The sequence below is a fragment of the Prionailurus bengalensis genome, chromosome E4 (assembly GCF_016509475.1).
Source record: "Prionailurus bengalensis isolate Pbe53 chromosome E4, Fcat_Pben_1.1_paternal_pri, whole genome shotgun sequence".
NCBI classification, from domain to species: Eukaryota; Metazoa; Chordata; class Mammalia; order Carnivora; family Felidae; genus Prionailurus; species Prionailurus bengalensis.
In genome coordinates this window covers 20,285,866-20,301,019 of record NC_057360.1, presented here as the reverse complement: position 1 = coordinate 20,301,019, position 15,154 = coordinate 20,285,866, and the positions used below count along the sequence as shown (strand labels likewise).

Below are 15,154 nucleotides of genomic sequence, written 5' to 3'. Positions count from 1 at the left end.
ATCCTGTCTGCTATTCAAGTCAGAAAGCCTAGAGGACTTTATAAGCATTACCACATACTGATGGGTGGGACTAACACAACTTCAAGGAACTGTTAGATATTTTCTCAATACTGAGATTCAATACCTTCAGGGCAGAATCCACAGGGGTTTGGCTAGTCCAATTTGCTAATTCCAACTTATTGTGTGTGTGTGTGTGTGTGTGCGTGTGTGTCTTTTACTCAACTTTGGATCTAACAACTTATTACCAACCTCCTGGAACAATTTCTTTCCAGAAACATGTTCTTGCTTACAGTTGACTTTCCTAATTCATTTGTGAACTAAAATTTTAGAGAAATCGCTGAAGACTTCTGCTCAAGCAAAAAGAAAATCCAACCATGACTGAAGATAATCACTTGAACAACTCAAGCCCACCAACATGACCAGTGTTTTTCCTGTCGTATGTTAAAACGAAAATGCCGGTCAAAAAAGGCTTCAAGAGAACATCAAAATATTAAAGTAGTGCTTTTCTTTGTTTTACCTATGGTTATCTTAAAATGGGTTTGAAGTCCCTCCTACCACCCCCAGAATAATAAAAAAAAAAAAAAATCTGCTGTAAGATTTCTGGATAAATTAGGTATCTAGTTGTTCTATCAAATCTTAATTGGATAAAATTGTACAAGGTCATTCCATTTATATAGCATTTCATGTAAACATCCAAAACCCTATCAAAGACAAGTCTTAAAGATCTTTCACAGGAGAATATTGTTTTATTAAAACTAGAATGATGTGAAAGTCCACATACAAACAAGAAAAATGGGCTCAATGCTAAACCACCTTGGCCACTGGGCCCATTCTGCTCTCCTTTATAGACACGAGATAGCTCTGTTCTGGAGCTCCTGTAGAGCAGGGAATAAGAAGCAGAATTATATGATGGCTAAGTATAGGTACTAAAGTCAGTACTACTTGGATCTGAGGCCCAACTCTACCAATTTACTAGCTGTGTTACCTTGAGCAGTTTTTATATTCCATTTTCTTATCTATAAAATGAGGATATGAACAGTAGCCAGCTCTTCATTTGCTAACTTAACAGAGCTATGACAAGCTATTACGGCAGATAGTTAAGAGATGGGATCACAAGAAAAGATAAAGAAAAACTAAGGTGAAGACAGTCATAGTAAGAATTTAAGCCAAGTGAGGATCTTCTGAGAGATTAGATAGGTCACTTGTGTGGTCCAATGGCTAGCTACTTAGCAGGTCACTTAGGAATAAAGACATGGTTGCCCGACCTTCAATAAGACTGAACTCTAACTTTGGAGATGCTTTACAGAAGGATTCAGTCATTTTTAATAAATGAAACGAAGCTTATCCTAAGAATGATTTAGACTCCATTCTGTACTCAATGGGAGATGCCATCAATGTCTAGGAAACTTGGCATCTCTGAGGTAGACTTTTAAACCTTGAGATTTTGAATAATGCCAATATTAGACATTGCCTTGAAATTCAGTAGGTATCTACAAACAAACCTATCCCCAGGCTCCAAGCTTGGTAGAGTAGAACGACCAAATTTTTAGTCCAGTGCTCACTTGACTCTGTAAGTCATGATATGAGAGTGCCAATTCTTCTAGTATTATATTTCTTAGGACTCCTACGAGTAATAATATAGTAAGTCTGTAAACACTTCTGCAATTATGAAGATGTTTACAATTACTTATAAACCTATACTAGTAAGATATGGTTTTTATATACTTAATAGTAAACTAAAGATTATACCCTCACAGATTTTTAGTCTTTTATTTTAGTGTCTATAAAAAGACAACCAAGTAAGAAAAGAATGCTTCCACTCACAATGCCAAGCCCCCCTCCTCTCCTACTTCTCCCAAAAGCCATCTAAAAATAAGCTCAGTTTTCTGGGCACCTGGGCAGCTCAGCAGGTTAAGCATCCAACTCTTGATTTCAGCTCAGGTCATGATCTCACAGTTTATGAGTTTGAGCCCTACATTGGGCTCTGTGCTGACATTGTGGGGCATGCTTAGGATTCTCTCTCTCCCTCTCTCTCTGCCCCTCTCCTGCTTGTGCACTCTCTCTCTTTCAAAATAAACAAACACTAAAAAAATAAATAAAAATAAACAAAAATAAGCTCAGTTTTCAATTTTATCAGTGGGGTTAATAGTTACTAAATTGTAAGTCTACAGATAATTATAGGAAAGATGGACAAATGAACTCAAAATTTTAATTCCAATACAGATTCCCAAAATATTAATATTATTCCCTAATGCTTTATTTCTTTGAACTGTAAATGAAATATAATGCTTATCTTTTTAAAAAATATTTATTTATTTATTTATTTTTGAAAGCAAGAGAGCTTGAGTTGGGAAAAGGGGGGGGGGTGAAGGGAGGGGGAGACAGGGTGAGAGAGAGAGAGAGAGAGAGAGAGAGAGAGAGAGAGAGAGAGAGAGGGGAGGAGGAATCCGAAGCAGGTTCTACATTAAGCATGGAGCTGATGCAGGGCTTGATCCTAGGAACTGTGAGACCTGAGCCAAAATCAAGACTGAGCTACCCAGGTGCCCATAATACCTATCTTTATGTAAGTCCATTTAACCTTCTTTGTCTCAGTTTCTTCACTTGTAAAATGTGAATATAATATCATTTACCTTATAAAACTGTTAAGAATTAGACAATTTATGTAAAAAACACAGTGTCAGGCATACAGGATTAAGTGCTGAATAAATGTTAGTTATTGAGATTTTTATTATTTTTCTGTTAAGGTTTGCTCAAAAAATTGCAAATTTTTTTTTTTAACTGCAATTATGGCAACATCAGCAACCAGAAATGCCACCAGCAAAGCTGCTGGAACTGGGGGTGGGGGTGGGGGATCTGATTCTGTTTATGATTAAAACGAAGATCTGTAAACTGCTATACATTATTTTCAAGATAGAAGCTCTTAAAGAAAGACTACGAACAGGGGAAAGAAATCAATGCAACCCTATCCCCAGCCTTTTTATATCACAAGTCCTCAAGTGATCTAAAGTAAACTTCAGAAAATATACCATGAAAGAATGTTAGAGGAATTTTAAATATATAAAAAAAGAAGGAGAGCAAAAAGAATATAAATGAGGTAATGGAAAATGCAGATGTAATTTTGGCTAAAGAGAAAGCCAGGGCTGGCTGCCATTTGGTCAGAGCGCATTCCTGGGATTCAAACAAAAATGACCAAACATGCTTTATTGCTGTTTTAGAATATAATATATAATCTAGTGAGAAGAATAAGGTAAAGTACTCCACGGTGTATATTATCTACAAATCAAACCAAAGAAAGGAAAGGGAATGAAAGTCTTATAATATCAAAAGCCAATGACATTTTTTGACTATTAGACATTTTTAAAAAAATGTTTATTTATTTTTGAAGGAGGGAGAGACAGAGCATGAGCTGGGGAGGGGCAGAGAGAGAGAGGGAGACACAGAATCCAAAGCAGGCTCCAGGCTCTGAGCTGTCAGCACAGAGCCCAACGTGGGGCTCGAACTCACGAGCCATGAGATCACGACCTGAACCAAAGTAGGATGCTTAACCAACTGAGCCACCTGGGTACCCTGACCATTAGACATTTTTGAGACCAGTGTCAGAGTCTTTTATACTCTAGAAAAGGGGAAGGGGGAAATCCCTTTAATTTCCATACAGCTACATACAGCTTTGGATGTTGTCAAAGTTATCTGAATAAAAATGTGAATGAACACCTAATATCTTTGAAAACATTTATACACAGGTTAGCAGAAGTTTCTAAAACTAAAGTAAAATAAAGAACTGCATCCTATTAAAAGATCAAGATAAGTAAACAATTACTGTAAAACAGAGGATCAGATAAAATCTGGAGACCACTGTAAGTTTAGGCATGCTTTAAACATTTCATCAAGTGTGATGAGGGCACCACTGACGAAGGCTGGCAAAGAAATAAATGTACTTCTTCCACGACACAGGAGAGAGAAGAGATTACTGACAAGGTAATGTTGGATCTGAGCCTTTGGTATTGAAGAGACGTTAAGTTAAGTTCCGTAAGGGCAGGGACAAAGTCCATTTTGTGGCCTGCTGTGCAAATACTGGCTGGCCAGCTGAAGCACCAAAGGAAAACTGGGGTAGGTGGGAAGTTGACTGATTGTAAAACTGCCTCACAAAGAAATCTATTGTATTTAAAACAAAGTTACTGGAACAATGAGAAGAGCCAGAAAGCAATCATTTAATTAATTCAACCAACAAATAGTAAGTACCTACTTTTGTTCTAGATGCTAAGGATAAAGTTTTGAACCAAGAGATTAGAGCTTACATTCTGCTGAGGGAAAGATGAATTAAAACATTATAAAAACAAAATGGTGCTTTTCAGAATTGAAGATAGAGGGGATGCTATATTACAGGAAGTTTTAAGGACAGCTTTTCTTTTCTTAAAAAAAAAAGGACTATTATGAAAATCTAACAAATCAAAAATTTGTGAATTTGTGTGTGTGTGGGGGGGGGGGTTCTCTACAAGAGTGAGAGGAATCACACCTAGACACATCAAAACAATGTACCTGTGTGCTACAGAAGGGCAGGAGATTTTACAGAAACTTCTTTGCTTCTACTTGATCAAAAGCAATAAAAAGAACTACAACTATTTATTTTTTATTATGTTTTTCCAGAAAGCATCCTAAGCTTGTTAAGCTACTGCTTTACCCCAAAATACACGAATAAAGTAGAAATGAGGCTAGGCTGTGCACATGAAATAATATTTATGTTTCATCCAGCTCAATTATTTTAGCACAATGTCCTATTTTTCTCTCTTCAGCAAAGCAAAACTTCCCACGCCAAATTCTTCAATAAGCCCCTTAAGATTTTTCTCCAGTGACAAGAACAAATGAGAGCTGTTAATAATTTTCAGATTTAAAGCAATAATTCTCATATAAAACCATTTTTTCCTTGAGATTTGCCAAACTATTTCTCTCCAGAAATACTGTATCCTTATTCTAAGAATTTTTCACTATATTGTCCAGGGTGACTAATTTTTACCTTGAATGCAAACCAACAGAAGAGACAATTTTGCAAGGGATGATGAGTTGAAAGCCAAGAAAACATTTTCTACTTCTTATAATTTAATCCATATTGTAGATAAATTTGGCAGTATCAAAGTAAGAGTTTTATCAGCATATAAACCGCCACCTCCTTTTTAAAGCTTTTCTAAGAATGGTTGATTTTGGTCATAATTCTTAGAGGCAAAAGCACTGAAGTTTGGATTCTATCTTGTGTTAAGAAAAGTGACTTGGGGGCTCCTGGGTGGCTCAGTCAGGTAAATGTCTGACTCTTGATTTCAGCACAGGTCATGATCTCAAGGTTTGGGAGATTGAATCTCACATCAGGCTGCGTTGACAGAGTGGCACCACCTTGGGATTTTCTCCCTCTACTCTTTCTCTGCCCCTTCCTGCTTCTCCTTCTTCTCTCTCAAAATAAATAAACATAGAAAGAAAGAGAGAGAGAAGAAAAAAAAAAGAAAAGAAAAAAACAGATGATTTGCCTTCCCCTTTTCTCTACGCCGTATAGATTCTTTTGGTTGATACACTCTTTCCATAAAAACCTTTGCAACATAAGGGATAAAGGGCAGCATTATGCAAATTCTGCATACTGAAAAGGGACAGTTAACAGAAGCTACCCATATGCATACTGAGTAGCATCTTTCCAACATTTCTAGGGCAAGTTCTTTTTTTTATTTTATTAAAAAATTTTTTGTAATTTTTTTTAGTTTTGAGAGACAGAGAGAGAGAGAGAGAGAGAGAGCGTGCGCAAGCAGGGGAGGAGCAGAGAGAGAGGGAGACACAGAATCTGAAGCAGGCTCCAGTCTGAGCTGTCAGCACAGAGCCCGACATAGGGCTCAAACCCACAGCCTGTGAGATCATGACCTGAGCTGAAGCTGATGCTTAACCAACTGAGTCACCCAGGCGCCCCTCTAGGGCAAGTTCTGTCCTATTCAATAGCATCTTGTAAATACTGACATTTGTGACAACTGCACTAGGCCTCATCTCCTAAGAGTGGGAAAGGCTTCTGAAACCAAGACAACTTAAATAAAAAACACAGTCTTCATTAATTTTAAATTAGAAGAAAATATGAAAAAAGTAAACAATAACAGGATATAAACTGTTGTTGGTCTTGGTTCTTTAATACTTCAGTATTAAAGATCAGGAATGAAACAACAAACCAGCTAAGATGTAAAATAAATCAAGTAGTCACACAGTTGTATAAATTGACGATGCTTCACATTTTCTTAGAAAAAGCATGTGTGTTTTGATAGACGAAATACATTTAACCTCAAGATTTGCTTTACAACAAAACAAAACTGTCACTGCATTAAAAGGATTATTTTTAAGATGGAAACAAACTAAATTGAGTCATAATAACTTATCTGACAAACATTAACTTTTCCTTTCTCCAGTCTGCCAAATGTTTGTGCCAAATGTTCCATAATTATCTCAGAATCTCAGGTGCTTCTTCCCAAACTAGCGTAGGGATGAACTATTACATGGAGACTACAAACATATAAGGAGGTAAGACAGGTCTGAAGGAAGAAGGATGATGAAGTTACTTCTAAACATGTTGAATCAGAGTTCCCTACAGATAGATATCTTATTCAATCAGTATCTGAGTATCCAAAATGTTACCAGGCACTGAGAATTACTAGACAGCTGGATGTACTGGAGTTGTTGGGCTAGATTTGGGAGCTTTCAGGAGAATTATGGAAAAATCTGACTGACCACTCCAGAGAGTACAGACTAAGTAAAAGCAGTGGACTGAGACTTTTAGAAGAACAGATGTAATAAGAAGGCAGAGAAACAGGAATCAATAAAACAAATGCCAGAAACATACAACATAAACCAAGAGACTGGCGCTACTACTGAAGAATTTCAAAAAGCAGAAATAACTACTATCAACCTCACAAAATTAAGATGAGGCTTGAGAAACACCTATCAAACACTCCAACTAGGAAATCATGGTAGCCTTATAGGGAACATTTCTATGAGTGAAGAGGGAGATAACAGCATGCTGAGCAAAAGAAAACAGCAAGAAAAGTAGAAAGAAATAGAGTACTTTTTAATTAGCTTCGGTACAGTGAAGGAAAATTACATAGTAATAGTGAAAAAGAAGAGTCTGGGTCATGCGAACATGTAAAATGAAAGGGAACTGAAAAAAGGAGGAGTCAATCATTGGAGACCAAATTGAAGCCACAGAAAAGATAATGGTTCTGAAATTTTCTCTACATCAACTTCTGCATCTCAATATTTGTCTCATTTGCTTTAACCAATAGGAATAACCACTGTGTTTGTTTCAGGTACCAAGGCTGGGAAGAAACAGGTATGCTTTCTAATAGCCAACCTTTCCAGATTCCACTCAACTCCAACTATGCTGCTGGTTTGCTCCCCTTCTATGTGCATAACAGGGCAAAAATGGACGCACATGCATTACAACTTCAAATCCTGTACCAAAGTCTCCACTGTGGAAAAATGTAAAGCAGACTCCTAATCTAGACATCATGGCACAAAGATTTATATTCATTTTCTCATTTTCAACAGAAAAGAATCTTAATTTCCTTTTTTTTTTAAGTTTATTTATTTATTTTGAGACAGAGAGAGAGAGTGAGAGCGAGGGAGGGGCAGAGAGAGGGAGAAAGAGAGAATCCCAAGCAGGCTCTGCACTGTCAATGCACAGCTCGATGTGGGGCTCAAACTCACGAACCACACAATCATGACCTGAAATTAAGTTGGCAGAAATTAAGTTGGATGCTTAACCGACTGAGCCACCCAGGCGCCCCTTAATTTCCTTTTCGAAAAGATACAAATAGTGGAATTTGAGAAAAACATTTCAATGGGTAACAGCCATAAACATAGAATCAGTAAATTTTGGAATGAGAATTGAACAGGTACAATTGGAAAGACACCAGATCAAGACTTTGGAATGTAAATCTGTCAGTAACTAGATCTTCAGACTATAAGTCAGGCCTTCCACCTTTCTGGACCTTAATTTTCTTAATTAGTCCCATCCAGCTGAAAGAAGAACATGATTTTGGTCCTAGGTGTGCTACTTCTAGGTAGAGAGAATAAGGCTCAAAGACGACAATTCAATGACTTCAAAAGTTAGTAGGGAAGAGCCATTTTGGAAATGAGGGTTGCTGATTCTCAGTCTAATGTTCTTTAAGCTATAAAAAGTTTATGTTCTTAGAAAGTATGAAGATATTGGTGATTTAAAAAAAATCCTCTATTCCTCTTCACTCCCAATGACATTTTCAAGAATGGGCATAGCCAAGGCCATGGTGTAAAGTGGAGCATATGCAGAAAGTCTCTCCAAATATCCAGTTTTGAGCCTCTCTGATGGAGTCATGGGTACTATGGTCCTGTACTGTTGATCAAAGAAACAGGACACAATATTCTGGAATGTAGTAGCCCTTATCCGTGCTCTGCTTGGGGGTATTCTGCCTTCAACACAGTATGTGCAACATTCCCTATTCCCACTGGAATCCTAGGATGTCCTACAAGGTCCTAATAATGAGTTCAGTCTTCTCTGACAAACTAAGGCAGATGCTCTATTTCAACTGAATGAGAAAGTTATCAATTGCCTATGTCCCTACCTTGTCTTCTAGTCATTGGTACTACAAAGACTTCAAAGAGGACACTAAGATAGTTGAAGAAATAACAGGTTTTTTCCAATTACTTTCAAAAATAGTTACAGTGAAATCCAGTATGAGTAATTACATGAAGATAGTGGAGACAGAGATGAAAAAAGGGATATTCAGAAAGAAACAAAATACTCTATATTTTCTATATTTAAATTTACATTTTAAAATGGGACAGTTTGAGACTTCCTTTCATTCAAACACCTAACAAAGCATTGTTCCTTTTTTGTTGAAAATAATCTTATAATATTACTAAATAGTTCTTGGAATTTATCAACACTGTAAAATACATAGTAAAGAGACAAATTCTTAGTCAAATGATATCTAAAATATACATTTGGTTGTCTCAGCACTTAGCTAAATTTTCACTACTGAACAACTCATTCCATCCAAGAAAACAACACCACCAACATTTAGACTACTTTTCATAATTTGCCCTAAAATATCTGCCAACTATACAAAATAACAGGAACTCATGATATTGAAAATAAATTCAATAAATCTTTTGATCAATTTCTTTAGTTAATGTTACATGTTTTCACAGCATTAAACTTCATTGCAAACTACTGTTTCATTCTTTAAAATCATTACCAAAAGAGCTAAAATGTATTATTTTACCAATGGTTCATCTTTAAGAGAAAAATGAGAGTCTACGAAAAACCTTAAGGGCCAAAGTCTAATTTAATATGAAAATCCATTCCAGGTAATAAGGTAACATATTTCTTTAGTCAACTTTTTTAACTTAACAATCTTGCAGTAATTTCCTAAAAGGATACACATACTTTTAAAATATCTAGAATTTTATATAAACTACTGATTAAGACAGAACTAGACATAATGAACACATAATGACACTACTCACCTAAATAGGGAATGCAAGGCGTCATCTTTAAGCTACTTATATAGTCTCTTAGTCTTTTGTAATTATCTTCTTTACTCATTACATATTCTAATTTTTCAAAGGTAGTTTTGTCTTTTCGACTTAGTAACTAAAAAAGCAAACAGAAGAGTCTAAGTTATTTCCAAATCCCATTTTATTTTAGCAAAGACATGAAGCTGTATATAAATTTAAGTTTTAATTTCAATGTTATACATTTTTCAATTATATTTTGGCAGTATATAAATAAAACAAAATCAGACATGTTTATTAAAATAAACCCAAATCCATTATTTATAAAATGTAATATCCTTAAAGAGATTACTCAATTTTGTGGTTTAAGTAACAATTTTTTTGATAAATCTAAACATGGCTAGTCCTAACGATAACCATAAAACTGTGATTCACATTTTTGGATTTTTAACAAGACATTCTTTCTTTGATCGCTTTGATCAGTGCTGTATCACACAGAGGTGAACACTCAACTGAAACTGTTTTTAAGAGGGTTGAGGTGATTTGTAGTGAGTGCCTTTGAAAAAAATTGGGACAATCAAAGGGAGTAAAAGCAAGGTCAATCACCCAAAATAATATTAACTCTTGGAATTTCTTGTGTTCTTGATTTTAGCCATCCTGACAGGTATAAAGTGGTATCTCATTGTGGTTTTCATTTACATTTCCCTGATGATTAGTGATCTTGAACATCTTTTCATGTGTCTGGTGGCCAACTGTAGGTCTTCTTTGGGAAAAGGTCTATTTAGGTCCTGTGCCATTAACTGGATTTTCTGGGGTATTGAGTTGTATAAATTCTTTATATATTTTGGATATTAACTCCTTATCAGACTTCTCACTTGCAAATGTATTCTCCCATTCAGTTGGCTGCCTCTTTATTTTGTTGATGGTTACTTTCACTATACAGTAATCTTTTATTTTGGTGTAGTCTGAAAAGGTTTAATTTTGCTTTTGTTTCCATTGCCAGAGGAGACTGCCTATGTTTTCTTCCAGGAATTTTATGTTTCAGGTCTCACATTTAATCCATTTGGAGTTTATTTTTGTGTATGGGATAAGGAAGTGGCCCAATTTCATTCTTTTGCATGTAGGTGCCCAGCTTTCCCAACACCACTTGCTGAAGAGACTGTCTTTTTTCCACTGTACATTCTTGTCTCCTCTGTCATAGATTAACTGACCATATAAGCATGGGTTTGTTAATTGATTCTATTCTGTTCCACTGATCTATGTGTGTATTTTTGTGCCAGTAGCATACTGTTTTGATTGCTACAGCTTTGTTGTATACCTTGAAATCTGAGACTGTAAAACCTCAAGCTTTGTTCTTCTGTTTCAAGACTGCTTTGGCTATTTGAGGTCTTTTATCGTTCCACACAAATTTTAGGATTATTTGTTCTAGTTCTATGAAAAATGATATATTGTGTTGGCAAGGATGTGGACAAAAAGGAACCTTTGTGCACTGCTGGTTGGAATGCAAATTAATGCTGTCACTCTGGAAAACGGTACGGAGTTTCTAAAAAAATTAAAAATTGAATTACCATATGATTTGGAAATTCCACTACTCGGTATTTAACCAATAAAAATGAAAAAACTAATTTGAAAAGATGTATGTACTCCTATGTTTACTGCAGCCTTATTTACAATAGCTGAGTATGGCAGTAACCGAAGTGTTCATCAATAGATGAATGGATAAAGAAGATGCGGTGTACACACACACACACACACACACACACACACACACACACACACAAATGGAGTACTACTCAACCATAAAAAAAAGATCTTGCCATCTGCAGTAACACGGAAGGACCCAGCTAGAGAGTAAGTGATATAAGTCAAATAAGAAAAAGACAAGTATCATGTGATTTCACTCATATGTGGAATTTCAGAAACTAAACTAACGAAGAAAACAAACAAAAACAAACAAACAAAAAACCCCAAAACAAAACCAGACTCTTAGATACAGAGAACAAATTGGTGGTTGTTATAGGGGAAGTGGGTGGGGGGATGAGTGAAATAAAGGGAATTAAGAGAACACGTATCTTGATGAGCACTGAGATATATATATAGAATTGTTGAATCATTATACTGTACATATGAAATTAATATAACACTGTATGTTCATTATACTTGAATAAAAAGGGTATTTTAAAAATATTAATTAAAAATTTCAGAAAATATAGAGTTTTTAAAAGTTTATTTATTTTTTAGAGAGACAGCATGTGGGAGAAGAGAGAGAAAGAATCCCAAGCAGGTTTCACACTCAGTGCAGAGCCCGATGAGGGCTTGAACCCACGAACTCTAAGATCATGACCTGAGCTGGAATCAAGAGTTGGATACTTAACTGACTGAGCCAGCCAGGCACCCCCAAAAATATGTTTTTAAGTATTTCAAAGACTCTGGAAAAAAGTCTTGTTTTCTTTAAACATATGAAGTTACTGTTTCATTATGATATAATAAAATTTCACTTTATGTCATAAAACATTAGTGTTATTTTTTAGCACACAAAACACATTCCACTTGTAAAATTCTCATCTAACTCTATGAGGTGAACAGAGAAGTCTGAAGATTAATAGAGAAATGAGGAGATAGAGATTCAAAGGAGATTACAGGGTTAGCAAGAAGCACATACTAATACTCTCACAGTCATCCACCCACAAAGGCACAGGTCCCTGTCTTGCAGTGTCTCAGTCTGGTTCTGGAGGTGAAGAGTATTCTGACACCAAATCCACCACTCTTTATATATAATACTACAAGTGGTACGATTGGGATTCCTGTTGGAATTTATTTTATCATGGGCTCTAAGATGCAGATTATCTTCAGATAATCTCCATCAGAAAAATGTGTGACTAGTATCCCTCCTTCTTTAAAACAAAAGTTTTAAGGAGTCCTTTGCTTTAATATTTTAGATAGATATTCCACCGTCTAAAACAGCGATTATATAATTTTCCTTGGCCCAGCTTTAACAATCTTGATCAGCATTTTCAAGAGTAGGTGCGAATCTCTGCTTCTACCTGTAAGTCCAACCATCCCTTTCTCTCCCACTTAAATGTGTGGATATGGAAAATACAGTGATATGACATGGCAGGAATAAGAATAAGCCCATTCTTTTTTTTTTTTAAATCAATCATTCAAAAACTTCAGTAGAATTTCAGGAGAAACAAATTATGTACTCGCAACATCACTGATTTTGCCACCTCTGAAACACAAACCTGTGGTAAAGAACTACATGGTTTAATATGTATAAGAACAACTTACATTTTGGAATTTTCAAAATAATCAACAACCAGATTAAAAGGATTCAATCTGGGGTGGGATAGTAGAGACTTGTTTCCAAAAGACTATTTAGAAGAAGAATATGGAAAAAAGAATTAATTAGATGTTAAAATAGGTTATTTCCTAGTGATAGCTCAGAAACTTATCCAAAGCCCACGTGCCAAAGCTATAACTTACAAGTCCTGATTTTCTTTTTCTCCTTTTCAAATCTTTTTCTGATGTTTAGTCTTAATATCCCTACAATGTCACTTCACTATACTCCTCCAAAAAAGGGGGAAAACGTTCACAAGGTTCCAACTCTTCATGTTTTAGCACCATATTCTTTCTCTGGTTAAGAGGCCACCGGGGCAAAGCTGTTCACACTTTCACTGGTGCCCGAAGGTGGGAACTCCCAATGTTCCTGGCCAAATCTCTATACCATAACAATGTTACCATAACAATGGACTTTGGGAAAATTTGAATCAACCCTTGTACATCTCAGTCACCATAAGAAAAGTAAAATTCCCAGATCACCCCTCATCACCTTGATTTGTATCTCCATATAATCTGTACAAATGCTTTCATTTGTATAAATAAGTTATTTGTTTTGAACCTTAAATGCAGATTAATTATAATCTTTTGTTCATGACACTCAAATTATCATTAGTCCCTGATGTTACTTTCTTGTTAAATCGATTTTTTCCTTAAATTTTTAAGTGAATGCACATGTATTAATCTTCATACTTACAAACCATATACTAACAATACACATCTACCTATGTGCTTCTTCCATACCAATTCCTTTGACTATCTTTATTTTTTTTTAATTTAATGTTTATTTATTTTGAGACAGAGAGAAAGAGAACACAAGCAGGGGAGAGGCAGAGAGAGGGGGAGACACAGAATCTGAAGCAGACTCCAGGTGCTGAGCTGTCAGCACAGAGCTGGACGCGGGGCTAGAACTCATGAGCCTGGGAGATCATGCACAACCTGAGCCTAAGTCAGACGCTCAACCGACTGAGCCACTCAGGCGCCCCTCCTTTGATTATCTTTAAATAACCAATAATCACTATCCTAAATTTTGTGTTTATCATTCTCTTTTATTTGATTTTTTAAAAATTTTTGACTGAAATTTTATTTGATTTTTGACTAAAGAATATCATACTGTTTTTAATCTTTGGCTTTATCCAATCAATGTTCTGATGATGAAATTTCATCCATAATGTTGCGTGTGGCTGTAGTTCATTTTCACTGTCTCTACGCATATGTCTTCTTCTATGAAGTACCATCATAATGCATACTTTTCCATTTTTCTTACTTTTTCCTTTTGCTTTGTAAGAATTCTTTATATACTCTGGATATAAATTCTTGACCAGTTGCAACTGCTACACATTCTTTTCAATTTTCTTTGAAATATCTTTTGGGGCACTTGTGGTTCAGTCAGCTAAGTGTCAGACTCTTGAATTTGGCCCAGGACAAGATCTTACAGTTCATGAGTTCGAGTCCCACATCAGGCTTTGCGCTAACAGCACGCAGAGCCTGTGTCAGGAATTTTCTCTCTCCTCTCTCCCCGCCTCTCCCCTCGACTCATGCTCTCTTCCTCTCTCAAAATAAATAAATAAACTTAAAAATTTTTTTAAATACCTTTTAGTGAACAGAAATTCTTACTTTAACGTACCAAAATTTTTTCATCTTTTCTTTCTCTGCTTGAGGTTTTTGTATCTTATCTAAAATATACTTACAGATTCCAAGTTGGAATCTATTCATGCTAAGCCAGAGAGATATTAAGCAATTTTTCCTCTTCTAAAAGCTTCAACGTTTTTCATTTTGCATATAACTCTTTAATTCATCTGACAGTGACTTTTGAGGCCTAATTTCATTTTTTCCCCAAACTGGTAACTAATTTCCCAGCTCCAGTTAAGAACAGCCCCTCTTTTCTTCATTGATTTACAATGCCACCACTGTCATATATCAGAGTTCTATAAAAGCTGATCTTTTTGGGGGTTCTTTATTCTGTTCCACTGGTCGATATGTCTACATCTGCACTAATTGCACATTACCTAAATAATATAATCCATCTCGGTATCTGTTAGGGCAAATGTCCAAGCCTCCAACCCCATTTTCTTCTTCAGAAATAACTTGGCTATACTGACCTTTTATGTTTCCATATTATTTTATAAGCAATCTTATCCAGACTCCCAGTTTGGGACTGATTCAAGTTGCATATAATCTCTATGTGCATTTGGGAAAAAACGCTATCTTTAAGCTTTCCTATCTGTGACTATCCGATACTGTTCCATCTAACCTAGTTCTTTTTCAATGACTTCCTATAAAGTTTTATAGTTTTCTGCACATGTCTTTC

At 35.7% G+C, this 15,154-nt stretch overlaps 1 protein-coding gene across 5 annotated transcripts in view; it reads right to left on the bottom strand.

Moving 5' to 3' along the window:
* The window catches only part of RALGPS2 (Ral GEF with PH domain and SH3 binding motif 2), a 170,326-nt gene that overhangs the window by 70,779 nt on the left and 84,393 nt on the right, over positions 1-15,154 (bottom strand). For all 5 annotated transcript variants that reach the window (XM_043568127.1, XM_043568129.1, XM_043568131.1 and 2 more), the window contains one exon: positions 9,520-9,646. In XM_043568127.1, the coding sequence (XP_043424062.1) occupies positions 9,520-9,646 (127 nt within the window). The remainder of the gene's footprint in view (positions 1-9,519; positions 9,647-15,154) is intronic.